The 27,116-nt window shown below is 43.2% G+C and overlaps 1 protein-coding gene and 1 long non-coding RNA gene across 5 annotated transcripts in view; one reads left to right on the top strand and one right to left on the bottom strand.

Moving 5' to 3' along the window:
• Positions 1-1,296, bottom strand: part of LOC107978501 — a 3,664-nt gene extending 2,368 nt beyond the window's left edge. Inside the window, exon 1 of the long non-coding RNA XR_004770492.1 lies at positions 1,188-1,296. This is a non-coding gene — a long non-coding RNA (uncharacterized LOC107978501). The remainder of the gene's footprint in view (positions 1-1,187) is intronic.
• On the top strand, positions 1,145-27,116 carry Ift52 (intraflagellar transport 52). 4 transcript variants are annotated; one of them, XM_027423509.2, is made up of 13 exons: positions 1,145-1,250; positions 5,309-5,433; positions 6,539-6,626; positions 7,857-7,986; positions 8,423-8,498; positions 10,553-10,624; positions 11,631-11,757; positions 13,641-13,727; positions 14,978-15,046; positions 17,368-17,522; positions 20,719-20,806; positions 23,078-23,186; positions 26,199-27,116. In XM_027423509.2, the coding sequence occupies exons 2-13, from the start codon at positions 5,315-5,317 to the stop codon at positions 26,354-26,356; spliced, it is 1,278 nt and encodes a 425-aa protein (XP_027279310.1). In that variant the 5' UTR covers positions 1,145-1,250; positions 5,309-5,314; the 3' UTR covers positions 26,357-27,116. The 4 variants fall into 4 exon arrangements, with proteins under 4 accessions (XP_027279310.1, XP_027279309.1, XP_027279311.1 ...); XM_027423508.2 differs by lacking the exon at positions 1,145-1,250 and adding an exon at positions 1,310-1,464; XM_027423510.2 differs by lacking the exons at positions 1,145-1,250; positions 26,199-27,116 and adding exons at positions 1,310-1,464; positions 26,041-26,157.

Below are 27,116 nucleotides of genomic sequence, written 5' to 3'. Positions count from 1 at the left end.
GTCTATGTTTATTGAAATATCCTAGGTTTAAAAACTCATATCAGTATGTATGTGTATGTGCATAAACATGCCACAGGGTACATGTAGAGGCCAGAGGACAACTTACAGACATCAGTTCTCTACTTCCACTATGTGGGACTCAAGGATTTAACTCAGGTTGTCAGGGTTAGCAGCAAGCGCCTTTTTTACCAGCTGAGCCATCTCATCCGGCCCACCCCAAGTTTTATAAGCATCATCTATAATCCTCAATAAGCATTTAGGAACTATTCTCAATTTACAGGTAGGGCACACTCAGCTTAAGCAACTTGTCCAAGTTCACCTAATACAAGTCAATCCGAAACTGGATTTGGGAACAGCTGACTCTAAAACCCTCTAGCTCCTTCTGGAACCCGGTACAGTGGGAAAAACGCTCTGGGAGGCGCGCTCTGTCTCTCTGTATGACTACCACTTCTAGTACACACTGACAGTACAGAATGATCCCGTGGCTTGCGGGACTCCAGATCGCTTTCATTTGCATCCTTAATTGCACACTGTATTCAATTTGGCAAGCCATGCAGCACTCCTTCAGAAAAGTCTCCGGTCTGGAGATGAACTCAGTGGTAGAGGGCTTGATGTGGAAGGCTCTGGGTTTGCTCTTCAGTGGGACGGGAGAGATCATGCTTCTTCACACTCTTAACCACTTTTTAAATTCGTAGTGCTCATAGTTGTGATAATGCTTGACAAGTTGTGTATTTTAAAATCCTAAATGCAACTGCTCCATACATGACATAGAAATGAAAAGGAAAACTTCTGGGGTTCCTACACTCGCCTGCCCTAGTCTCGACGCTGCCGCCGTTATGTACTCAAACCCCACAGCCCTCTCGATGAAGGCAGAGTGCTCGGCTGAAGAGAAGGGTGCCTGCTTGTGGATGCAGGCGTTTCTCGTTTCCATGGTGATCGTTTGCACAAGCACTTCCCTCTGCCCGAAATGCTTCCCCAGCTCTACATCTCCGAAGCCTCACAACTCCCTGCATTCCAGGACTCCCGGCCTCCCAATCCTCTCTCATCCCGCAGCCCTGCAGGGGTCTCGGCCTCTCCCCAGACCCGCCCAGTCGAGGGCCCTGCGCCTGCGTCCTGGAGCCAGACCGGGGCGTGGTTGGCCGCGAAGCCCACACAGCTTCCACCCTCAGGGAGGTCTGGGGACCTACTCTCTCTATCGGTCTTTAATGGCGGCTGTAAGGAGATGGACGCAATGGGCTTCTTATTAAAACGTGAGTCCTCAAGCGTGGCTGCTCCCCTCACCAGTAGGAAGTGCCCAGCCCGGCCTTAGCCCCGCCCCCTACCCGTCAGCCCCCGCGTTCGCTGCCAACTGGCACCGCCACTCTGTCGCTCTATCGTCATCATGCCGCGGCGGAAGGCGCTCGGGGCCCGGAGGCACGCCTTGTAGGCGCGCTTCCTTGGATACCTGGCGGCCTCTGGCCTCAGGTAAGGAGAGGTTGGGTTGCTCCGGCCGGCAGGGCGTTGCGCGGCCTGGGGATGATGAGGGCCCGGCCGTGCCGCTCTGGAGACCCCTAGCCCAGCCTTGTGGGGAACTCGAGGTCGGCAGAGGTAAACTGAGGGCGCGTACATGGGCTGGGAAATGGTCCTGGAAATGATCTAGAATCTCCAGTTCCTCAGACCGTGCGATTTGTCATCGTCCTGCAGAGTATGAAAGAACCCTGGGCAAGGAGCCTTCAAGTCTTAGGCTCAGCTATCATTGCTACCACCCTTGTTTGCTTCGGCATTCTGACAAAATTTGATTTGCCTAGTAAGGTTATTGAAGAGAATAATAAGAGAATAAGGTTCTATCCAAAACGATGTTTTTTAAAATTATTATTAATTATTTCTTTTTAGCCTTTTCCTATTCTTAAGGAACCTCATTTTTAATTCTAATAGGACAGAACCCTTTAGCAAAAAAAAAAAAAAAGCAGAAAATATAAATCTCAGTACTGTGATGCTCGGGTTCTTTGTGGTGCAGAATAGCAATAGGTCAATTTCATCACCAATATGGACATTAAGACTTTCCAACCAGGAAACTGCACTGTATGTACACAGAATGAAAACATGCATACAGAAGGATGTGGTGGAACATAAAAATATAGCTCTGTCAGGTGGTGAAATCAACATGACAAAATATTTTGTTATTTCATTGAAGGGGTTAAGGATGTAGTGTAGTTAGCACTGAGTGCTAACATGAGGCCCTGTGTGTTTTAGATAGATGGTCCTCAGCACAGAAAAAAAAAAATGGCATTGGAAAGGCAGCGACATGGTAGCAGTGTGCCTATAATCTCAGCACCCAGGAAACTAAGGCAAGACATCTTATGAGGTTCAAGGCCATCCTCCTATTACTACGTAGTATATTAGAGACTAACTTGAGCCATGAGACTCTGTCTGAAAAGAAAATAAACTGTATTGAAGGAATCTCATATCAGCTCTGAAAACATGGATTGGCATTGGGCAGCCTTCTAGTGATTTAGGAAAAGTTATCTTATGCTCATTTTGAGCATAAGTTTCAAATAGACCGAGAGTGTTTTAAACTTCTAATTAGGATTTATCTGTTGTGTATGTGTGGGTGTACACGCCATTGAGTACTTGTGGAAGTCAAATGACCACTTGCAATTGTCATCCTATGGGTTTTTCAGGCTTGGTGGCACGTGCCTTTAACTACTGAGCCATCTCTTCAGTTCACAAATGGACTCAAATTTCACTGTTAAATAGTTATGTCACCTTTGCTTGAATAAAACCTATACCAAATTGGACCTGTCAACATTGTCTCACAGAGAGGGGAGGGCTTAGGAGGCCTTGTCCCTCACTGAAGCTCGGTGGGCATTTAAAAGTTGCTAGGGCAGGGAAAGACATTTTCTTCAGTGCTATGGTATAGTCACCCATTTCTCACACTCCCATAAGCAATCCTAACTAAACTCATTTATTTAAAAAAGACAGGGACAACTACTAAAAGTAGAGGGACAACTATTTGGGGAAAAGAGGGGAATTAGTGAGAGGGGGACAAGAGCACAAAATAGGGAATATATGATTAAAATGCAACATGTGCAGGCATGAAATTGTCAAATTAATATATGCTAATAAAGTCCTAATAGAAAGAATTATATCATGAAAATTCAAGAAGAAAACAGCATTGGATATACTTACAAATCTTAACCACAGCAAAAGCTTTTCTAAATGCATCATTCTGTCCAGAAGCCAGAAGGAGAAATAGTAATACTTTTGATCTATAAACCCTGTAACCTGCAAAATTAAACCAAAAGGTTACCACCAGCCAAGGCTAAAGGCAAATAAAAATTTGCAAGTTTGGGGACATAAAACCCAATGGGAAAATAAGCAGAGGACACAGTCAAGAAAATGAGAAGAAATACGAATGGCCAATGGTCAATACAGTAATTTCCCCTTAATCTGCAGGAGCTGTTCTAAGACTGTCAGTGTGTGCCCAAAACCACAAATAGTATCAAAACATTCATATGTGTGTTCACATTTGTTAATATTTTATAAGAACTAGCATTACTGGGGCTGGAGAGATGGTACAGGCTGCTCTTCCAGAGGGCCTGGGTTCAATTCCCAGCAACCACCTGCTGGCTCACAACCCTCTAGAATGGGATCTGATGCCCTCTTCTGGCCTGCAGGCATACATGCAGACAGAGCACTCATACATTAAAAAAAAAAAAAGTAAAACTTTGGTGAATATGGTTTCTTTCAAAATACCTTATTCTAGACTTACCCTTGTGATTGAGATAATACCTATGTGATAATATCTATGAGATAGTGCCAGCTGGGCGTTGGTGGCACACCCCCTTTAATCCCAGCACACGGGAGGCAGAGGCAGTCAGATCTCTGAGTTCGAGGCCAGCCTGGTCTACAGAGCGAGTTCCAGGACAACCTCTAAAGCCACAGAGAAACCCTAAACCCTGTCTTGAAAAAAAAAAAGGAGATAGTGTCTGTGTGATGCTGTGAAGTAAGGACAATGATACAGGCATTGTGACATACATAGTATCAGGATATTGTTATAGTTCATTCAGTAAGAGCTCTGTGATACCAGGACCATCAATCTGATTGACAGATAGTGTATATAACAATGATGGCTACACAAAGCAATGTCTCATGTCCAGGGCAAGGTATTGTAGGATAGTGTTAAGATTTCATCATACTACCCAGAATGGTTCACAATTTGAAACTTACTTCTGGAACTTTATATTTAAATTTTCAGATCACATTTAACCTTTAGCAACAACCCTTGAAAAGCAAAATCATGTATAGGGATACTATTCTGTTTTGTTGGTAAAGAGGACAAAAATAGTGTTAATTGTTAATGGAAGTATAAATTATTAATGCTTTGGAGGGCAGTTTGTACACATTCAAACAGATAGTAATCTAATGCTGCAAAATATATAAAACATCACATTTGAAATATTTTTAAGGAGATGGAGAGATGGCTCAGCAGTTAGGGGCCATACTGCTCTTGCAGAGGACCCTGGTTTGGTTCCCAGCACATCAGGTGACATAACTATTTGTAAGTCTACCTCTAGGGGATCTGCTTTCTGGCCTCTGTAGACACATGTACATACACATACATACATATAAAAATAAAATGGATTCTAGCTGGGCGTAGGGACACAGGCCTTTAATCCCAGCAGTTGGAGGCAGAGGCAAGTGGGTCTCTGTGAGTTTGAGCCAACCTGTTCTATGTAATGAGTATTAGAACAGCCAAGCTATGTAGTGAGACCCTGTCCCGAAAAATAAATAAAATAAAAATAAAAAAAATTAAAAAAAGAATCTGGAAATGTTTTTAGTATTTTACTAACAAATTGAAAACCATGTCACTAAATTTATGATTGATTAAACATTTATATTAATACTACATCCTTAGAATACTAAGTAGTTATTTGAAGGAATTGGTCTATATGTATTGACAAGAAAGGATGTCAAATACATGGTATGTTTTGGAGCAGCATTGATGGCAAGACCTTATTTCATAAAATTAAGTTATGCCTAAGATGATCTAGAGAGCTATACTCTCCACTTGACAGTAGTGAGCAGTGAGGAATGACTTGGGAAATACGAGGATGGTGTAGGCAAGGTCATGAAAGTAGGCTGGTAAGAGAGCCAGAGAGCAGCCTGAAAGCTAATGCCAGGCACAAGCTGTAGTTTGGCCACTGGTTTTTCAGCTATGATCAACCTTTGAGAATCATTAGGGTTTTGTAGGTAGGTGCAGCTGTTTATCCTTCTCCAGTGTAATAGGACACTTTTAAAATGCTGCTTCTCTGGTTTGCTTTATAAGGTAACCATGGAGAAGGAGGTGCGGAGTACCATTCTTTTCAATGCATACAAAAAGGAGGTGTTTACCACCAACACTGGCTACAAATCTTTGCAGAAAAGACTTCGGAGTAATTGGAAGATTCAGAGGTGACCAGGATCTTGGAGACTGCTTTCTAAGTGATAATGGTGGCCTGATGGTAGACCTGAATAGTCATTCCTTAACTTCGATTGCTTGGGCGGGAGGGGCTCAATTTAAAGATTACTTGGTCAATATTTTGAAGGTCAGACTGAATGTTATTAAGTTGCCCCTCATAAAAAACAAATATTATAATAATTATAGGTATATAATATTTTAAGATAATCAGAAGTTTTCTCTATATTTTATACTTGATCTTGGCCAAAAGGCAGAGAAATTATTCTCCATATTTTAAGTTGGTTTAAAACTTCAGTTTAAGCCGGGCGGTGGTGGTGCATGCCTTTAGTCCCAGCACTCCAGAGGCAGAGGCAGGCAGATCTCTGTGAGTTCGAGACCAGCCTGGTCTACAAGAGCTAGTTCCAGGACAGCCTCCAAAGCCACAGAGAAGCCCTGTCTCGAAAAACAAAAACAAAACAAAACAAACCCTTCAGTTTAGGGAAGGAAAAGTGAGAGTTAAATGAGAATGTCTCTGTTTTTAACCTGTGCTTTCTTTAAATGTCTTTTTCCACCTTGTGGTCATGAAGATTGAACCTAACACCTTGTGTAGGCTCGGCAAGCACTCTACTACTAAGTTACAGCTCTAGTCCTTAGATGGTTATTTGTTTTGTTTTTGTCAATGAGTGAAAATATGTGGTCGTATAAATTAAAATTAGAGCCAGGCTTGGTGGCATGTGCCTGTAATCTCACACAGGGTAGGTGGAGTAGGAGTTCAAGGTTAGACGTGGATACATAGTAAGTTTGGGACCAGCCTGGACTGTATGAGACACTATCTTAAAATATAGATAAACTAATGGAAGAATTGGTTGAATTAATGTTTGGAAGGCTTCTTTATACTTTAGTGTGAGTTAACTTGAATTCCTTTGCTATTGGGAGTGTCTGAGCAGAGTATGGGTACCTCTAGGACACTCGTGGGAGGGCTCTCACTTTGGGAGGGAGGCTGTTCTAGGACACAAACTGTCTCAGCCTTTGTGGTGCCATATAGTCAAGAGGCTAAAATAATTCATAGACTGGTTTAAACTATGGACCTAACTTTCTCTTAAAATTATATTTTTCCAGCTTAAAAGATGAAATCACATCTGAGAAGTTAATTGGGGTGAAACTATGGATTACAGCTGGACCAAGGGAAAAATTTACTGCAGCTGAGGTAAGGAATATTCATACCGAAACCAAGAGAGGAGGGCAGGAGCAAGCAAGGGCCTGAAATTGTGGATTTGAGTCTCCCTTGCTACACCTACTATGTTGCCTTAGAGTAGACATTTCCTCTTTGTGGTGATGATCTGTGGTAACCCACAGAGTCCTAAACCCACCAGAAAGGTGGATAAAGGTCAGGCACATGTCTTTGCCTTAATTTTACTTTGAACATAGGAAAGCTCCTTTGTAGCCTAGGCTGGCCTCAAATCCCATCTTCCTGCATCTACCTTCAATTGCTGGAATTACAGCTGTATACCACCATGCCCAGTTTATCTGTGCATGTAGACCCCTAGCAACAAAGGTGGCATTTATAATACAGATGGATGCTAGTCCTTAGTGCTGAGTCCTCTTACAAGTGTGCACCACCATGCTGTTTTATGCAGACCTGAGGATTGAACCCAGGACCTAGTACCTGCTAGGGAAGCACTTTTACTACCTAAGCTATATCCCCAATCCCTGGTCAAGCATTTTAGAGTTTTTTTTTTTTTTTTTTTCCTTGGTTTTTTGAGACAGGGTTTCTCTGTGGCTTTGGAGGCTGTCCTGGAACTAGCTCTTGTAGACCAGGCTGGTCTCGAACTCACAGAGATCTGCCTGCCTCTGCCTCCCGAGTGCTGGGATTAAAGGCATGCGACACCAACGCCTGGCGCATTTTAGAGTTTTAATTCTCAAAGCTAAATTGTGGGTTTTTTTTGTTTGTTTGTTTGTTTTGTTTTTAAGATTTTGTTTATTTTTTATATGTACAACATTCTGCTTCCGTGTATATCTACACACCAGAAGAGGGCACCAGATCTCATAATGGATGGTTGTGAGCCACCATGTGGTTGCTGGGAATTGAACTCAGGACCTCTGGAAGAGCAGTCAGCGCTCTTAACCTCTGAGCCATCTCTCCAGCCCAAAATTTCTGTTTTTTGAGACAGGATTTCTGTTCATCCTACTGGCATCCAGGAACTCACAGTGTAAACTAGACTGGCCTCTAACTCACAGAGATCTACTGACGCCAAAGGCATGAATCACCATACCCAGAGCAGACAGATCTTGTATAGTGAGAAAATTCTATACTATCCTATGAACAATTAAATGGTTTATAGATTTAAAGTGTTTATTTTTAGTTAGTTAAGGCCTTATTTATAGTATAAGTATTTTAAACTATATTCATAGTTTGTTTGTTTTTCCCTTCACATAGTTTGAAGTCCTGAAGAAGTACCTTGACAGTGGTGGGGATATCCTTGTGATGCTGGGAGAAGGGGGAGAATCCAGATTTGATACCAATATTAACTTTCTTCTAGAAGAATATGGAATCATGGTTAACAATGGTGATTATTATCTTACTATATTTTATTTATTTTTGTGTACATATGTGTGCCATTATGTACATATGGAGGTCAGAGGACAACTTGGGGATTTGGTTCTCTCCTTCCCCATGTGTATGTCAAGGTTCAAACTCAGTTCTTAGGCTTGGTGGCAAGGACCTTTACTCACTGAACTGTCATTGGTTTGGTTATTATTTTAAACAAAGGTATTGATTGCCTGTTTAATGTTTGTATCATAGCCCTCTTGACCTGCTGATGCACTGGGGGAAAACTCTCCCAAGGTGTCATGGTCACCCATTCTGAGATAACTAGTACACTGAACCTTTGGTAAAGTAGGAGGGATTTGAACAGAGATCTAGGTTTCTTTTCAAAATTTGGATGAGTCTCTACGTCAAGCTTGTTTCTAATCTAAAATCTACCTTTTCTTTTGCTCCCCAAGATGCTGTGGTTAGAAATGTATATTACAAGTATTTCCATCCTAAGGAAGCTCTGGTTTCAGATGGAGTGTTGAACAGGTGAGGGTGTTGAAAGCGAAAAGCCCTTCATGTGGCTTGCATTTTTCTCACATGCCTCTTCCTGCCACACCTATCTTCCTTCTTGGCCTTTTTTGCTTTATTTATTTCCTATTCTTCAAATTATATTCTTCCATTTTTGGAAACTTCATATTAACTTTTGGTCAGGCTATTTTGCACTCCCAAGTAAAAGAAAACTCCATCAAGTGGGATTAAACAGCAGAGAAGCATTATTGTTTTGTATCACTGGAACGTGCAGAAGTAGGGTAGGCTTTGGGTATGGAGTGAATGAAGGAGTCACAGCATTGGGGCCCCAGTTCCTTTACTCTCAGCTTGGCATTCCCGTTTGTGTAGCTGAATATCTTTGTGTGTTTGTTTGTCGAGGTCGTCATCTTCTCCCCCCACTTTAGTTTTTAATTTCTTTAAGATTTATTTATTTATTTTGTATACAATGTTCTGCCTGTATGTATGCCTGCATGCCAGAAGAAGGCACCAGAGCTCATTCAAGATGGTTGTGAGCCACCATGTGGTTGCTGGGAATTGAACTCAGAACCTCTGGAAGAACAGCCAGTGCTCTTAACTTCTGAGCCCCCTAATTTGTTTGTTTGTTTGACCAGGTCTTCATATGTATCCCAGTCTGGCCTCAACCTGTGATCTTCCTGCCTCACCTTCCCAAGTGCTGGAGTTACAATTGTGTGCCACCACAGCTAGCTTCCAACAAGTTAACAGTTAATTGATAACTACTTGCCACACCATCTGGAGATAGCATGATATGATTCCTCACCATTCCCTTGAGAGGTTTGCTATTTGAGCCATCCTAGGCCCTGTGCCCATCCCAGACTGACCTTAACTTCCCTTCATGGAGCCTTAGACTGTGTCAGCTTTCATTGCTCTGAATCCTAAAACAGATGAGGGGCTTTTAGAATTGGGAAATGAATACATGAGATGGCAGTCTCAGATGCCCCAAGAGCTTTTTCCCATGATGAAAATTATTCATTCTACACCCCAGCTTGCCGTATGCAAGTACTCTGCTGACCCTAGGTATACAGTGTAGGATGAGGCCTAGGATATAGACCCTTTCTTTAGGCTGAGATAGTGTGGTTGCACACACCTGTAGTCCACACACTTCAGAGTCTAATACAGAAGCATTAGCTCAGTTTTGAGGCCAGCCTGTGTTAAATAGAGTGCCAACCATGCCAACCAGTGCTAAATGGATTAATTTCCTTCCCCCTTTCCTTCCTTTCATATGATATATTCATTTCTTGAGAATTTCATATAATGTATTTCAATCATATTACCTCCCACTCCTCCCCCTAATTCTTCCCAGATCCACCCTATGTCCCCACCCCTCCCAACTTTGTATCCTCCCTTTAGAGGAAAACACACACACACACACACACACACACACACACACACACACCAAAAAAAAAAAAAAAAGGAACTGAACCAAATATTTGTCTATTTGGTTTCTTTCTTTTTTCTTTTTTTGAATCAGTTTCACATAGTCCAGACTGACTTTGAACTCCTGATCTTGCTACTTCTCCCTCCCTCCTAAGGGTTGAGATTACATGAGTATAATACCAGATCCTGTTTATATGGTCCTAGGGATTGAACTCAGGACCTTGTGTGTGCTAGGCCAGCACTCTTCCAACTGAGCTATATCCCCAGCCTAAACCTAAGTTTTTGTTATTATAGTCACTTTGGTTTTTGTTGGTGTTTTATTTTGTTTTTAGAGTTATCCTATGTAGCCTTAGGTAGCCTGGAACTCACTCTGTAGACCAGGGTTGTCTGGAATGCACAGAGATGTATTGGCCTCTGCTTCCCTAGTGTTGCAAATAAAGGCCTACACCTACACCATCATGCCTGGTCCAAGCCTAATTTTTTAATGTTAATTTTTGCAAGCATCTGAAAAAAATGTGGGTATGTGGTGTGTGCTCCTGTTTACTCTTTGAAACCTGCCAAAGTACAGAGTCCTTGTGTCTGGTTCATGTTTACTGTTGATGAAGACAGTGTGAAATCCCCCAATTCTTTGCTTACTTTTAATGTTTTCCTTCTAGGGAAATTAGCCGAGCTTCAGGGAAGGCTGTGCCTGGAATCATTGATGAGGAGAGCAATGGAAACAATTCCCAGTGAGTGTTTCTGCAGCTCCCTGAGGAAGAAGGAGCTCTCACTTCTAAGTTGCCTTTTTTAAAATGAAGAGTTTTCTAATTATAAAAGTAACTCCCACCAAAAGAACTACAAAACCACCACCACCAAAAACCCTGTTGAGCTTGAGAGATGGTTCAGTGGTTAAAAGTGCACACTTCTCTTGCAGGACCTGTGGTCAGTTCTCAGCATCCATATCAGGCAGCTTCCAGTTACCTGTAACTCCAGCTTCAAGGAATCTGAAGCCCTCTTGTGGAGTGTGGGCACCCACACATACATACATAATTAAAAACAAAGAAAAGAAACCAAAAACTCCAACCCATGGTACAGCTTAAAAGGAAACAAAGTAGAAATTCTGCACTGTAAATTTATGCTCCTCTCCTCAAGAGGGTCATTGTGTCTTAAGTGTATGGACTTTAGATTTCCAGGTTGGTTGTTGTCTGTCTCCCCACACACGCACACACACATATAATGTTATAACTAAGTACTCGGCTATTTTAAATGACTGGATCAGATTAGCTACATCCTAATTTATCTAAATAATGGTGAATGTAATTGCCCAAGTTCACATGACTAATCTGTTGTCAGAACTTAGATTCAGACCTATGTGATTTGCCCCAGAGTCTCCTCTTTTTTTTTTTTTTTTTTGAGACAAGGTCTTGCTATGCATTCCAGACTGTCCTCCCAGGCTGTCTTCTTATGTCAAGTCTTTGAGCACTAGGATTACAGATGTAGGCCACATGTCCTGCCAGCGACTGTGCTTGGTTGGTTGATTATTTTTACTTACTGTGTGCATGTAGGGAGAGGTGTGCACACATATACAACAGCACATATGTGGGGGCTGGAGAACAGCATGCAGTCATTCTCTCCTGCTGTGTGAATTCTGGGAATTGAACTCAGGATTGGTGACAAGTGTTATTGCCTGCTGACCCATCCTGTGGCTCCTAACATCCATTCTGTAATCACTTGAATGTGTTTGTTTTCTTACAGGGCTCTCACCTTTGTCTACCCTTTTGGTGCCACGTTGAGCGTCATGAAACCAGCCATAGCTGTTCTGTCTACAGGCTCTGTCTGCTTCCCACTTAACAGACCCATTCTGGCTTTCTATCACTCAAAGGTATTGAGTTCTTAGATATGGGATGTGGGCGGGGGAGGGGGGCGCGATAGTGTTGTTTTTTATTGAAATAACAACACTACTTTGTGATAGGCACAGGCCTTTTATCCTTGCACTAGGGTGACAGAGGCAGTCAGAGCTCTGTGAGTTGAGTTCTAGCCCAGCCTAGTCTACATACTGAGTTCCAGGAAGCCAAGGCTACATAGTGATACTCTGTTTTGAATAGAAAAAACACACAAAAAAATAGTAATATTTTTCCTGTGAAACATTTGCTTTTTGTGAGGTAGCAGCTGGTCTATTTTGTAGGCAAATAAAGGGGAATCCATGAGAGTCCATTAAAGGGGTATCACGGATTTATTAGAATACACTCACATATATACATCAAGGTAAATAGCTACCATGGTCTTCTGCTCTGCCCTGGGGTGAATGGAACCAGTAGTCTGATCTCCGACAAGAGAGAGAGAGACAGATAGAGAAAGAGAAGGAGGGAGGGAGGAAGGAAGAGAGAGAGCCCCTTTTCTCTTTAATGGGGTCACCTCGGCAGACAAGAAGCACCGCCTCTGTTGGACTAGATACTATGCCCCAAATTGGATTTATTTCTAATTATCTGTAATTATGGCCACAGATTGGGTGTAGAGTCTCTAATGTTGTGGATCATTGGTTGCAGGGTTTTGGTTTATTTTGTTTCCTCTAAAAAAAATTTTTTTTTGCCTTTAGATGTAGTGTGTGTATGCATATGCAGTTGTGTGTGTGTGTGTGTGTGTGTGTATGCATATGCAGGTGTGTGTGTGTGTGTGTGTATGTATGTGTGTGTGTGTGCATATGCAGTTGTGTGTGTATGTGTGTGTATGTGTATGCATATGCAGTTGTGTGTGTGTGCATATGCAGTTGTGTGTGTGTGTGTGTGTGTGTATGCATATGCAGGTGTGTGTGTGTGTGTGTGTGTGTGTGTGTGTGTGTGTGTGTATGTGTGTGTGTATGCATATGCAGGTGTGTGTGTGTGTGTATGCATATGCAGATGTGTGTGTGTGTGTGTGTGTGTGTGTGTGTGTGTGTGTGTGTGTGTGTGTGTGACTGTGGGCACATGCATTCCATGGCACGCAAATGGAGGTCAGAGGACAACCTAGGAAACTGTCTTCATCTTCAGCTTTGGGACAAAGTCTCTTGTTTTGTTTTGTTTCTGCTATATGTGCCAGGCTACCTGGCTCACAAAATTCCTGGGATTTTCTTTTTCTCTGCCTCCCATAACCACACAGGAGTGCTGAGGTTCTAGACATGTGTGCTACCTCAGCTGGCTATATATGGGTTCTGGGAATTCAAACTCAGGTCCCCATGCTCACACGACAAGCACTTTACCCACCAAGCTATCTCTTCAGCCTTGGCTGCAGATACAGACAATTTTAGTAGCAGTGTAGTGTAAGAACTCACTTACTGAAATTTAATCAACACTGATCATCCTCTGTTTTTCCTATTTATCAGAAAGGCAAAGGCACTTTGTTTTTATTTGTTGAGAACAGTGATGTGGGGGTTGCTGGGATCTCTTTCCGAGGCCCCAGTTGCTACCCAGAGTCCACTTAGGGGCTCATAGCTACCTGAAATTCTAGTTCAGGGGACCTGAGTCCCTTCTCTGTCTGGTCTGCACAGGCTGTTGAGTCATGCACATAGTGCACACGCATTCATGTAGATGAAGCATTCATGAAAAATAAATACATATTTAAAAATAAATAACAGTAAAGGATAATTGTTTTCATGGTTGGTATTTTTCAAATGTTAAGTCTTTGTGTGAATTGGCATTTATTGGTGTATCAGACAGTTGCTAATATGATAAATGATACATGCATTGTGTTTTGGGGTCTAAGTATCTGACATTGCTTTGTCACCAACAGAACCAAGGTGGGAAGCTGGCAGTGCTTGGCTCATGTCACATGTTCAGTGACCAATATTTGGATAAAGAAGAAAATAGTAAAATTATGGTAAGCTTTTCTCTTCCATCAAACTAATGCACACTATGTAACTATGACTTCCATGTCATTAGAAAATACTGATAAGCCGGGTGGTGGTGGCGCACGCCTTTAATCCCAGCACTTGGGAGGCAGAGGCGGGCAGATCCCTGTGAGTTCAAGACCAGCCTGGTCTACAAGAACTAGTTCCAGGACAGGCTCCAAAGCTACACAGGGAACCCCATCTCAAAAAAAAAAAAAAAAAAAGAGAAAAGAAAAAGCACTGATAAGTATATTTATTACTCATCTACACAAGTTGTGTTGAAACACATTAGATGTCAGGCACTAAAAAATACAAAGTTGAGTTGGGCATAGCCCATGCTGACTTGGAGTGGTGGCTGACTGGAAAGGTGGTGAGGAGCAAGGGCCTCCCTTCTAAGCAAGTAGTATAAGCTTACACTGAAAGCACAGGGAGCTCTGCAGGGTTTACAACACCTTGGTGGTGCTCAGACCCCCCCCCCCCAGATTGTGTGGATGGTTGGAGGGAAGGAAGAGGTAAACCAGAGCCAGTCACCCAGGCAAGCAAGGACGATGGCTAAGTGAAAGGTGTGACTAGTGAGTGGAGCAAGGGCTGGCAGCATGAGTTAGCAAGGGTTATGAATGGGACTGTTCAATGGTGAGGAATGAAGTAGAAGCAGGACCTCTGCATAGCTGAAAGAGCACGTGTCTTGTGAGGAAGATAATGGAGGAGCAAGCATTTTCCTAGTCTCTGCTAGACTTGCACACTGGAATTCTAGCAATGCTAGAGGAAGATGTGTGCACTGAGCTTCTCTGTTAGTGAGTGAGCCCTTCTAGTCTTCCATTGTAGTGGAAAGTGGACTAGGGGTTGACGTGATTCCAGTGCCTCTCACTGTGCTCTGAAACCTAAATGTCTGCTTTTGAAAAGCTGTTTGTTTCTTTGTATAATTATGATTTTTGTCTTATTACAATAGCCAAAGTTAAAAAGGTTTTCAAAAGTTTAGACTGTCATCCTAGTAAACAAAGGATGTTTTAGGATGTGAACAAGTTTTAGTAAGTTTTGACTTGTTACATGTTGGAATACCCTGAAGCAAATGATAATAAAGGTTGCATTGATTGTAATTTCCAAAGAATTTACCAACAGAAGACTGACCATCCTTTATTAAATTACTTGTTGCTTTTTCTCCCTACCTTAATTGTCTAGTTTGATCTTCAGCGTTCCCAAACAGCCAGGCATCTAACTATATTTATTATTTTAAATGCAGGATGTTGTGTTCCAGTGGCTCACGACAGGAGACATCCACCTAAACCAGATTGATGCTGAGGACCCAGAGGTAGGAGACTGTGAATCATTAGAAGACTGAAATGGAAAATGGGTCCAGCTTCTTAGAACCACTTCCAAAGCAATAGATGTTTCTTAACTCATCCCTCAGATACCTGGAAAGAAAGCAATGCTGCTTGGGGAAAGGAAGGGCACATTATAGAAAGTCATAAGCAAAACAGATAGTTAATCATAGATTAATTGAAGTCAGTGCTTCCATATAAATACCAGGATTTAAATTTTACTCTCTGGAAGATTGCTGGGCTAGAGAGATGGCTCAGTGTATAAAAGCCCTTGTTGCCAAACCTGATAGCCTGAGTTCAGTCACTGGAATGTACATGATAGAATTAGAGAGCCAACTCCTGTACATTGACCTCTTACTGCCACATGCATGCCTTGGCACATGTGTCCCACATATACAATAAATAAATAAAATGAAAAATAAACGTAAAAAGAGAGCAAGTTAGGACGCTAGACATCCTGGGGTCATTCTTTATATTTCTGTTTGGATGTCTAAGCCTTGATGACTGACTGAACTAGGATTTCATGGAAGGCCTATAGCCAGAGAAGTGAGAACAGATGGCTGGCCTGTTTGTATCCTCTGAGTTGTGTGCTGAGATGTGTTATGGCACAGTTAGTCTTCTTACCATTGCTCTCGCCCTTAGCCCACTAAAGTTGCTAAAGCTGCTGTATGTTGCTGGAAGGGCATTTATCTCTTTGTTTCTTGGTTGAAAAAAGAAGTTTGAGGATTGGGAGAAGTTGTTGGTTTCCTTTTTATTTTTGTTTAGGTTGGGTTTCACTGCATAGTCTTGGCTAGCCTGGAACTCAGTATGTAGACAAGGCTGTCCTTGAACTCACAGATAATCACCTATCTCTGCCTCCCAAGTGCTGGGATTAAATTGACCACAGGGTTATAGAAAAAAAGTGAGTGCATTTTATTATTTCTATAATGCTCAGACAAGTCTCCTGTGTTGAAGCTAAAGATTTTGTGAAACAGGACTAGCTGTCTGGTTTGTTTGTTTTGTGGTGGAGGTTAAAATCTGAGTTTCCCATATGCGAAGCATTCAGTGTCTGAGCTATTCCCCAGCCCTTCAGATGACCAGCTCCTATTGCTAGTCTTTGTTTGAGACAGTCTCCCTGTCCATGTTTGCCTTGAGCTCACAGCAGTCCTCCTGTCTCAGCCTTCTGAATGCTGAGATCATAGGCTGTACTGCTACATCTTGTTACATATCAGAGCTTTTTTGTTGGTTTTGTTTTTGTTTTTTAAGTTTTATTAAGTTTTCTATTGGATAACCAATTAGGAGGCTCATCCCTAGGACTAGCTAATTCTCCCATTCTCAGCAATAGTAGTCATTAGCTGCCTGTAGTTCTATTCTAGGGAAGGAACCCTGTGAGATTTACTTTATTTTTCTTGGTGTGTGTGTGTGTGTGTGTGTGTGTGTGTGTGTGTGTGTGTGTTTGTGCATATATGTAACGTGTATGCACCACATATACAGATGCCCAGGAAGGCTAGAAGAAAGCATGAGATCCTGTGAAGCTGGAGTAACAGGTAGTTGTGAGCCACCTGACGTGGGTGCTGGGAACCAAACATCATCCTCTGAAAAGCTCTTAATGCTGAGTTGTGTTTTCCCTTTGTTTATACCTTTATTAAAGTGTCCTCTTGAGAAGGACATTTAGATTCTCTTGGCCTTTTCCTCTCACCAGCACAGAGCACTTGTGAAGAGTGCTGGGGGTGTCCTTGGCTAGGGGAGAAGGGCTGAGCTACAGTGTACACGGGGAAGGTCTGTCTGCATTGGTATCACATGTGCTCAGGCATCTTACAGGAGAGAGCAGACATGGCCCAGAAGCTTCGGAGAGAGCTGTATGTTGTAGTGGGAGTTAATGGACTTTCTCTTATCACCTCCAGTTTCTCACTGTAATAATAAAGAAAAGTTGTTCATTAAAGTGACCTTAAGGAAAATTGTTTGGATGGTTAAAGTGATAAATGGGGTATTGCCTCAGTTGGAGATGTGTGTAAATTTGAGAGAGAGTTGATTACTTAGTATTCAAGGTGAAAGACTGTGATAGTAAAAGGAGAATAGTTGAGTCGGCTCCCGCAATATTCAACTATGTGTGTAATTGGAGAGTTGTATTCAGCCAGCTTTGGAGGTTCAGTCCAATAGCTTTGTTCCTCTTTCTGCTTAAAGTGTTGGATGGAAGTTGTCAGTGATGACAAGTGGTGAGATCTCTTGGCAAGGACATCGAAGTTTTGTAGATTGAGACCCAAGATGGTGGATGCCTTCCAGAGTAAACTCCCGTTTATTGTGCTGAAAGGAACTCTCTCTTGGCTTTTAGATTTCTGACTACACAATGGTACCAGACACAGCCACCCTTTCAGAACAGCTCCGAGTGTGTCTTCAGGAAGGCGATGAGAACCCTCGTGACTTTACCACCCTCTTTGACCTGTCCATATACCAGCTGGATACCACCTGCCTCCCCAAGGTCATCAAGTTAGTACTGAGGCTGTCTGGGCTGCACACGGAAGTCCACTCTGTTTGGTTTGACAATATGAGCCCGGAGACAGTAGTTAAAGTGTTACATGACAGCAGATGTAATAGGAAAACTGTTCTCAGCTCTGTGGAGTCAGTAGGGAGTTTGGTGTGGGGTGTGGGGTGATGTAGAGGAATTGCTGCTAATCACTATGCCCTGTGTCCCGGGATCTATAGGGCGTTTAAAGTAACCAAGACTTTTCTACTTTGCCAACAACTTTTCTGGGTTTAGCACGAGTCCTGGGTTCCAAAAACCCCTTAGTAAACATATGTTTGCTCTCCCTTGGAAGCACTTAAACAGAGCAGAGGGAGCACTGAGTCTCTGAGACTTACCCATCACAGCCTATGAGACACATGCCCCTGGACTCTTCCCCCATATCCTTTAAATTTCAGCTACTCTTCCTAGCTCCACTGTCCACACTCTTGATGTACAGACAGTCTCCCCTCTTTCTGACTCTAGTCATTTGACAGGCTGCTGCACTATTGTGGGTGCTGAGTACAGCTCATCGGAAAGCACACACCTAATGTGTGAGGTGCTCAGATACTGGAAAAACATTGTTTAGAAAACAGTTTGAAGCGTGTGCCTCTCTAGAGATCTTTTCTAGTTTCTCTCAGATTGGACCCTGGCCCCGAATCTCAGCTGCTCTCTTGCCAGGACTTGTACAACATGGGTAAATTTCCAGGACTTTGTTCAGACAATGATCTTGCTGTGGAGTACCCTATCCCAATGGAGTCAGTCCCTAAAATCATTCTCACCCCGAGAGCACACAGCTTAGCAGATGCAGGTTCAAGTGAAGAAACATTTGCTGAGCGTTGTGCACTGGCACAGACTTGTAATGTCAGCATGGGGAGCAGAGAGACTGAAGGAGGATGACTGAGGTCAGATTCAGCCCAGGCTACATCTTGCCTGCCTCTTAAAAAGTCAACTTTGGAAGCTGCTTCAAGTCTTTCCACCTCCGCTTCCTCCTACTTGAGTAATTATGCCACAGTCTAGAGTGTTTTGAGCTTATATGAGTTCAGTGACCCTGCACTACAGGGTCAGAAAACACGTGCTGTGTGGTGGGTAGATGCTCACCAGGAGTTATTTGTCTTCCCTCGCTGGGACTTTGTCCTTTTGTAGTAGCTGTAATTCTGCTAGATGGTGCAACTCCTTGTCCACCTTAATTTTCTCCTTATTCTGTTCATGTAGTATTTCTGAGACAGGGTCTGGCTTGTCCTGAACCCTTAATCCTCATTGCTAGGAAAGGTTCTTCCCCGGGCACCTGCAGGTATGCAGACAGTGATTGAGAGCAGTGGTTCAGCTGATTGCCTCTGCAGCCACAGCCCTCATCCTGCCTCAGGTGCCATACTCACTGGTGTTTGCTTCTCTCACTTAATTCTGAAAGGCCACAACTGTGTATTAAATGAATATGTGAGGCCAGGCACTGTGGTGTCAGGCCTAGAATCGCCATCCTCTTTTGTGAGACTGAGGCAGGAGGATTACATGTTGAAGACAAATCAAACCCTGTCTGAAAAAAACTAAATGAATAGAATAAGGAGAAAAACTAAATTGGGCTAGGAGTTGTACTAGCTTGCAGAATTATATACAGTACCAAAGGACAAAATGAGTGCTAGGGACAGTGAAGGCAAAGCAGAAGCCATGGCAGCCACTTGAGTGTGGCACTTGAATCTCTGATGCCCTCACCGTACTCCCCACCTTGCTGTGACAAAGAAGAATTCTTCCCTCTTTTGACAAGTCTTTGCTGACTCCTAAAAACTTTTTTTTCCCTTGAGATTAGGTTTGTACTACAGGTTGGTGTGAAACTTACCATGTAGTCCAGGCTGGCCTTGAACTTGCCATCTTTATGCCACAGCCTCCTGGGGACCAGAATAGGCATGTATTATACATGCCTGACTCAGCTTCAGATATTTAAGATACCTATGTGACTTCTCCCCTCTCTCTCTTACTCAGTGCTTCTCTGACCAGCCCTACTTCCTGCTCCCTTTCTGTCTCTATCCTGAATTTGTTTTTCTTCATACTACTTACTGATATTACCTAGTTTTCTGTGTATGGTATGTAGGACCCAGGAGAAGCTCCTTTGTCTCTTCTTGCTGTGGTGCTTATGACAGGTAAATCTCCCTGGTTCATAGCAGACAGCGAGTCAGTACTTGCTGAGAACCAGTGAACACACGAGAGTTCCTCTTCACTCTGGACTGCTGTCTCTCGGTTGTGAAAACAAGTCTAGAATACAGTGAGTGCCAAGTCACAGTATGCATCGGGCACAAACTAAATCCCAGTGAGAAGATTGTTGAAATTTAAAAGGAAGTTTTCCTTTCAGTTCTCAAATAAGACTTTGATTAAAAATTATCTTGTTAGAGTAACCCTTTTAAATTATTTTTCCTTTGCACCTTTGCATTACATTTTATTCAGTCTTGTGTGTTATAATTTGTTTTCTGTGATAAACACTGAGATCAAAAGCAGCTTAAAAAGGAAAGGGTTTATTTCGTCTTACACTCCCTCATCACTGAGGGAAGTCAGGGCAGGAATTCCAAGGAGCTTGAAGCAGCTGTTTACGCTTGCTCCCTCTGGCTCATGCTCAGCAAGCTTTCTTATAAAACTCTGCATTGTCTGCTCAGAGGATGGTACTGTCCACAGTGGACTAGGCCCTCCTATACCAATAGTGACCAAGAAAATGCCCCATAGGCCTGTCTGATGGAGGCGGTTCTTCACTTGCGGCTCCTCCTTCCCAGGTGTGTCAAGCTGACAACCAAGATTAGCCATCACAGTGTGTGTATGTACTTGTACATGTGTGCCCATATGTGGAAGTCAAAGGATAACTTGCAGGAGTTGGTTGTTTTTTGCACCATGTAGGTTCTGAGGGTCAAACTCAGGTCATCAGGGTTGGTGGCAAGTTCTTTATCTGCTGAGCCATCTCACCAGCCCAGAACAACACATTTTTCGTTTGTTTTGCTTTGCTTTGCTTTGCTTTCTGGAAGCGATGTGGCTAGAACCCAGGCCCTTGCATATGTTAGAATATGCCCTATTACTGAGCTATTTCCACAGCCATGTAGAACAACAGACTTTGTGTATTTTCTGAATAGTGTTGTTGTGAGCAATTAACTGTGCTTTACCACGGTGTCTTACCTTTATTCCCACGTTTTTGTCTTATTAACCCAGGGCTCATGAGGAGCTAAATGTGAAACATGAACCACTTCAGCTCGTCCAACCTCAGTTTGAGATGCCTCTGCCAGCCCTTCAGCCTGCGGTGAGTAAGTGTGTTTAGGGGCTCCTGCTGCAGAACTCTGCTGCTTGCCCTTGGTGTGGGCACCTTCATAGAGTCCCAGTACTCTACCTCTAAGTACATTCAGGCATCACATCTGTTAGCACTCCCTAGGGACTCATACATGGGGAAGTGCCCAAAGAATCAGAGAATGGGCTTTCCTAGAGATTAAACTTTTCCATCTGGGGGGGGGGGGATTGGCATGTATGAGACTGCCTGAGTGCCCTAATTACTTTTCTATTGCTGTGATGAGACACTGACCAAGACAACTTATAAAAGAAAGCATTTAATTGGGGGATTGCTTACAGTTTCAGAGGGAGAGACCATGACCATCATGATGGGGGCATGGCAGGCAGGCAGGCAGGCATGACATTGGAGCAGTAGCTGAGAGCTTACATCTGACCCACAAGTAGGAGATGGAGAGAGCACAAGACTGAGCCTGGTGTGGGCTTTTGAAACCTCAAAGCCCACCCCCAGTGACACACCTTCTCCAACAAGGCCATAATTCCTGATCCTTCCCAAAACAGTTCCACCAACTAAGGGCCCAGCATTCAAATATATGAGCCTGTGAGTGCCATTCTCATTCAAACCACCACACTGGGTAAAGAGGTAGAAAATCTTTTCGATGCCTTCCCAGGCATTGGGCACTCAGAGCCTTAGTTTAGTTTTAACAGCCTGGGGGTATACAGCCACTGTATGACTTACTCAGGAGACATGAATACACATTTTCACTCTAGTGGGCACTGATGACACACCAAAACCATGATTCCACCCAAGTCTGCTTTACTAAACCAATGAGCTTTTGCAGTTGGTTGCTTACATGAACAAGGGTGAGGAGCTATTCACAGGAACAGGGTTACTTCTCAGCTAGCTGCATCACCAAAAAGCCCAACCCCTGCTGTGATGAATATTCAGGAAAGCTGCATCTTGAAGTTTTCTGCCCACCTTGCAAGCACCTCCACCTGAGAGGAGCATCTGCCTCTCCACATAATTTACTGTTTATTTATCTTCCACCTAGACTGTGAGTCTTGTAATTTTTCGATCTTCCTGAGCCTTCTAAGTTTCCTTATTCCTATGAGTCTGTTTTCCCTTCTTGGGGGATGTTTTGGTTGAAAAGCAGTAGCTACAGAACAGCAGCCATATGTAAGGCGTCATGTAACTTCTGAGTACTTCATTGTCTTAGGGTTTCTATTGCTTCAACAAAACACCATGACCAGACAGAAAGCAAGTTGGGGAGAAAAGGGTTTATTTATAGGCTTACACTTCCACAGCACTGTTCATCATTGAAGGAAGTCAGGACAGGAACTTAAATTGAGCAGGATCCTGGAGACAGGAGCTGATGCAGAAGCCACAGAGGAATGCTGCTTACTGGCTTGCTTGCCCTGGCTTGCTAAGCCTGCTTTCTTATAGAACCTAGGACCACCAGCCCAGGGATGGTACCACCCACCATGGGCTGGGCCCTCTCCCATTGATCACTAATTGAGAAAATGCCCTACAGCTGTTTCTCAGTGTTTCCTCAACCGAGGCTCCTCCTTCTCTAATGGCTCTAGCTTCTGTCAGGTTGACACACAGAACCAGCCTGTACAATTATTAACTGAACTTGTGTTATCTTTCCCTGTCCCCATACATTTTGCCCTTAATTTGCTAACTTGAAATTGGTGATGGTGACGTTTATATCATGGAAGTCATCAGGTTACTTGTCATGAGAGCTGGTAGTTACAGCTCACCAAGGGTCCACACCTGTGAATGTTAAATTTAGCCCTGTCTGCACTAATCTACATCTGCCCTCCAATGACTTCTGTTCCTAAACAATGCATAATAACCATTGGGGTGTAATGATGAACACCTATAATTCAGGACTCGAAATGCTATGGCAAGAGGTTCGAAAGTGTGAGGCTGCCCTGGGCTATGCAGCAAAACCCTGTCTCAGAACAGAGCTAAACAAAGACATGATTATATAGGAACAAATTGTGGCGTCAAATGTTCTACAGAGACCTAAGCTCCAGGCTTGTGCTGAACTCATGGCACTGTTGTATTGGCTAGGCCAGTTTAGTGGCATAGTTAAAGCTGGTTCTGTTGGTTGCTTACAAGAGACTCAGCCTTACTTGACATGGGCCTAACGGATGAGGGCAGCTGGAGGTGATGGAGTTGAGATGGTTCCTCCCAGGGTTAGGGCTCAGTCAGCCTCTCATTATCTATGCTTATTGTCGTTGTTAGACTCAGAGAGACTTTGCTAAAAGCCTGCATTTCCTCTAGGTCTTCCCTCCTAGTTTCCGTGAGTTGCCACCCCCTCCCCTGGAGCTGTTTGACTTAGATGAAACGTTCTCTTCTGAGAAGGCTCGTCTTGCTCAGATCACCAACAAATGTGAGTATTAGCCCACCCCATTGTTTTTCTTGCAACTTTTATTTGCCGTGAAGCTCTGTGACTTGCTGTAAGAGAATGTTCAAAGATTGTTCATGAAGAACCAAATCCAAGCACATGGATAGAATTGAACATGTCTTCATTGCGTGAGAATGTGGTCCTCTGAGGTCAGTTAATCTAGAGAATCAGACTATGGTGCTAAGCAGAATTAAGTCTCACTTTTGATCCTCATAGGCCCTTAGTTTTGACCAATTGAGTGACCCTAAGATGCATACTAACCCTGGCTTCTACCTTACAGATCTGGGTCACTGGTCATAGGAACATTTAGATTAGAAAGAGTCACAGACTGGCAAGATGGCTCAGCAGGTAAAGGTGCTTATTGTAAAAGCATGTTTACCTGAGATTACATCCTGGAACCCACCTATAGGTGAAAGGAGGGAACCAACTCTATGAAGTTATCCTCTGACCTCCACATGAGTGCCAGTACAAGCTGATGCCCGGACACACATACAAATAATAATAATAAAACAATTATTATTCTTAAAAAAAAAAAAAAAAGGAGAAGAAGAAAGAAAGAAAGAAAAAGAAGTCAGGGCCAAAAGACTCATGTAGACTTCAAATTGTAGTGTCCTTCTGCCTGTTGACCCTCCTAATATGCTTTGCTTCTAACACAGCAAACAGGCCTACACCCAAACAGCAGGAGATATAAACTTAGCCACTCACTAGGAGGCAGTGACCCCGCTCCTGGGAATACAATTTAAGAAGACAGATAAGCATACACAGATGACATTGTTTATTTATTTATTTATTTATTTATTTATTTTGTGTTTTTGTTTGTTTTTTCGAGACAGGGTTTCTCTGTGTAGCTTTGGAGCCTATCCTCGCTCTGGAGACCAGGCTGGTCTCAAACTCACAGAGATCCACCTGCCTCTGCCTCCCGAGTGCTAGAGTTAAAGGCATGCGCCACCACCGCCCGGCAACATTAATTTTTAAAATGCAATAAGCTGTATGTTGTGGCGCACACTTTTAATCCCAGCACTTGGGAGGTAGGGACAGGAGGATCTCTGAGTTGAAGGCCAGCATAGTCTACAAATTGAGTTCCAAGACAGCTAGAGCTGTTATAGAGAAACCATATCTCAAAACAACAAAAAAGCAATGCAGTTGGGAATATCTGTCACATTAACTAGCAAAGGAATGGTAGTTACTTGTTTCACATTTAATCTGTGGTATGGAGCTTGACTCACATACTCCCTGCATTCAGGAGCCTGAGACAGAAGGATTATTGAGTTCAAGGCCAGCCTAGGCTACAGTGTACAATCCTGCTCAAGAAGAGCCATAATAATTGTAAATCTTAGATATAGGACTGCTAGGGAATAGCTTCGCAGAAGACTGTTGTAATTACTGGTCAGTTTTTCTTTGTTTTTCTAATTTTCAGGGCATGGGATGAAGGTTGAGATGGGCTCATATAGCCAGGCTGACCTTGAACTCAGTATGTAGCTGAGACTTACCGAGTTCCTGATCTCCCTGTGTCTGCTCCTCATCAGGCCCTGCCTCTTTTGGTTTTTAAAACAGGGTTTTACATGGCAGTGTGAACTGGCTCTGAAACTCAGCTGGTCAGTTCAGCTGGCCTCAAAGTCAAGATCCTCCTCCTGCCTTAGCGCTTGAGTGCTGTGAGGACAGGTGCGAGCCACCTTGTGTAGTGGCCTGCTTTTCTATAATAATCTACAGTGAATGGTGGGGTTTTCTGTTTGTTTTACTAATACTGAACCCAAGACTTTACTTTTCTATAATGCTCTTCCAGTAAATGCCATTCCCTGTCTCCCTGTACTACAGATCGAATCCCAGTGTTGCAGCCCAGTGCTCTACCACTGAACTATATCCCTAGTCTTTTTATTTTTCTTTTATATCACAGGGTCTTCCTGTGTCACCTAGGCTGGTCTCTTTCCACAGTTTCCCAAATGGCGGGATTCTGGGTGTGTCCACCATGGTTAGCACAAATGCTACTTTAAACTTCACACATCACCTTTTCACGGTGCCCTTTATATTTAGAGCCTGGTAACTTGAGTTCCTTCCGCTGCTTTTCTGCTTTGTGGTATACCAGTGCTTGATTTGGGAGGTGGGAAGCCGAAACAGACAGGGCTTTACTCTGATTAGGCTTGTCATTTTAGGCTAGGCATAGATGCTCACTCCTGTAATCCCAGCTTGTAGCTGGAAGCTTTTGTGCATTCCACTTGGTCCCACAGCCACTTATAAAATAATCACTCTGAGCCTTAATATTAATTATAATTATTTGGCCAATGACTCAGGCATATTACTGACTAGCTCTCACATTTTTTTTGTTTTTTCCTTTGAGACAGGGTTTCTCTGTATTGTTTTGGAGCCTGTCCTGGCACTCACTCTGGAGAACAGGCTGGCCTCGAACTCACAGAGATCCACCTACCTCTACCTCCCAGAGTGCTGGGATTAAAGGCATGAGCCACCAATGCCCGGCTTTAGCTCTCACAATTAAACTAACCCATTTCTATTAATCTGTGTATCACCACATGGCCTTGGTTTACAGGTAATGTTCTGTACTCCTCCAACAACTACATGGCATCTCCCTGACTCCACCTTCCTTCTTTCTGTATATCTGTTTGTATTTCCTACCTGGCTGTAGTCTGCCTTGCTATTGGTCAAATCAGCTTCTTTATTAACCAATGATAATAAAACATATTCATAGCATCAGAAGGGCATCCCACATCAAAGCTGAAGATAGGCAGGAAGATTGTGAGTTTGATGCCAGCCTGAGCTATAACATGAGACTGTCTCACTAAAGAACAACAAAATGTGCCACTTTTGTCCTTATTTGTATAAGCAGCACATCCAAGTCCCCAGAGGTGCCAGAATGTAAGTCCTGTGATCACAGCATTCTAGGAAGAATTGAATAATGTCGAGAGGAAGGGAACACCTAAAACACGATGTCTGAACTCTGGAAAGAGCAGAAGTGAAGAGTTAATTGAACTGTACTGTGTTTAGGTACTGATGAAGACCTGGAATTCTATGTCAGAAAGTGTGGCGACATTCTTGGAGTAACCAGTAAACTTCCAAAGGATCAGCAGGATGCCAAACATATCCTTGAGCACATCTTCTTCCAAGTGGTGGAGTTCAAGAAACTGAACCAGGAGGCCCACTGACATGGCAGCCCTTCAGGTGATAGCACCCATAGAGACTGTTCACAACATTCCTTAGTTCCGCAAGTACTTACCACGTGTCTACAGATGAAATATGATGATCCCTTCAAGAATGGAACTTCTGTTCTAGCTGGAGGGTCCCAGCAAACAGTAGCAGAGTGTATAAGCAAGCACTTAGTGGGCTAGAGGATGGTAAGTGCTGTGGTGTGGAAAAAATAGAGCTAGGCCAGGGGATCCAATGGGCCAGCATTCAGTAGTGTGAGCAGAGTTGACCCAGTACACATGGATGCCAGAGTCTGGGGTGCTGTTTGTGCCAGAGCCTTCAGCACTGTGGGCAGTGGGCAGGATCCCCCATCCTGGAGTTGTGAAAACTTCCTCCTTGGGTTAGAATCAACCATCAAGCCAGCTAATTCCTACTGGTCCCAACAAATGGTGATTCCGAATTCAAGTTAATGTTCAAAATACCAAAGAGTTCCTATTTCAGGCTCTGAACTGAAATAAAATAAAACAAAATTCTGTGTTTATTGTCTCATCCTGGAACATGATATTGATAAAAGTGGAATGACATTCCAGGACTTGTGGGGCCTGTGCTCTTGAAGCACCTTCTGACAGCAGACTCTCTGTGGCTTTGCATTCATCCTCGCTGCCAAAGTGTCTGTACTTTGTTTTCTCTAAGCTGTGGGAGGTTTGTGCATCTTTTTGCACCCAGATGGAAGAGATGATTCATTTGGGATTAAATCTATGATTGAACTTGTATGATTTA

The sequence above is a fragment of the Cricetulus griseus genome, chromosome 6, assembly GCF_003668045.3.
Source record: "Cricetulus griseus strain 17A/GY chromosome 6, alternate assembly CriGri-PICRH-1.0, whole genome shotgun sequence".
Taxonomy (NCBI): Eukaryota; Metazoa; Chordata; class Mammalia; order Rodentia; family Cricetidae; genus Cricetulus; species Cricetulus griseus.
Note: the sequence above shows the minus strand (reverse complement) of the source record. Positions and strands in the feature narration are given on the sequence as shown.

Coding starts and splice junctions, on each gene's coding strand:
- Ift52 (XM_027423509.2), top strand. CDS start 5,315: ATGGAGAAGGAGGTGCGGAGTACCATTCTTTTCAATGCATACAAAAAG. Junction 6,627..7,856: donor AAAAATTTACTGCAGCTGAG/GTAAGGAATATT, acceptor CCCTTCACATAG/TTTGAAGTCCTGAAGAAGTA. Junction 13,728..14,977: donor AAGAAAATAGTAAAATTATG/GTAAGCTTTTCT, acceptor TTTTAAATGCAG/GATGTTGTGTTCCAGTGGCT.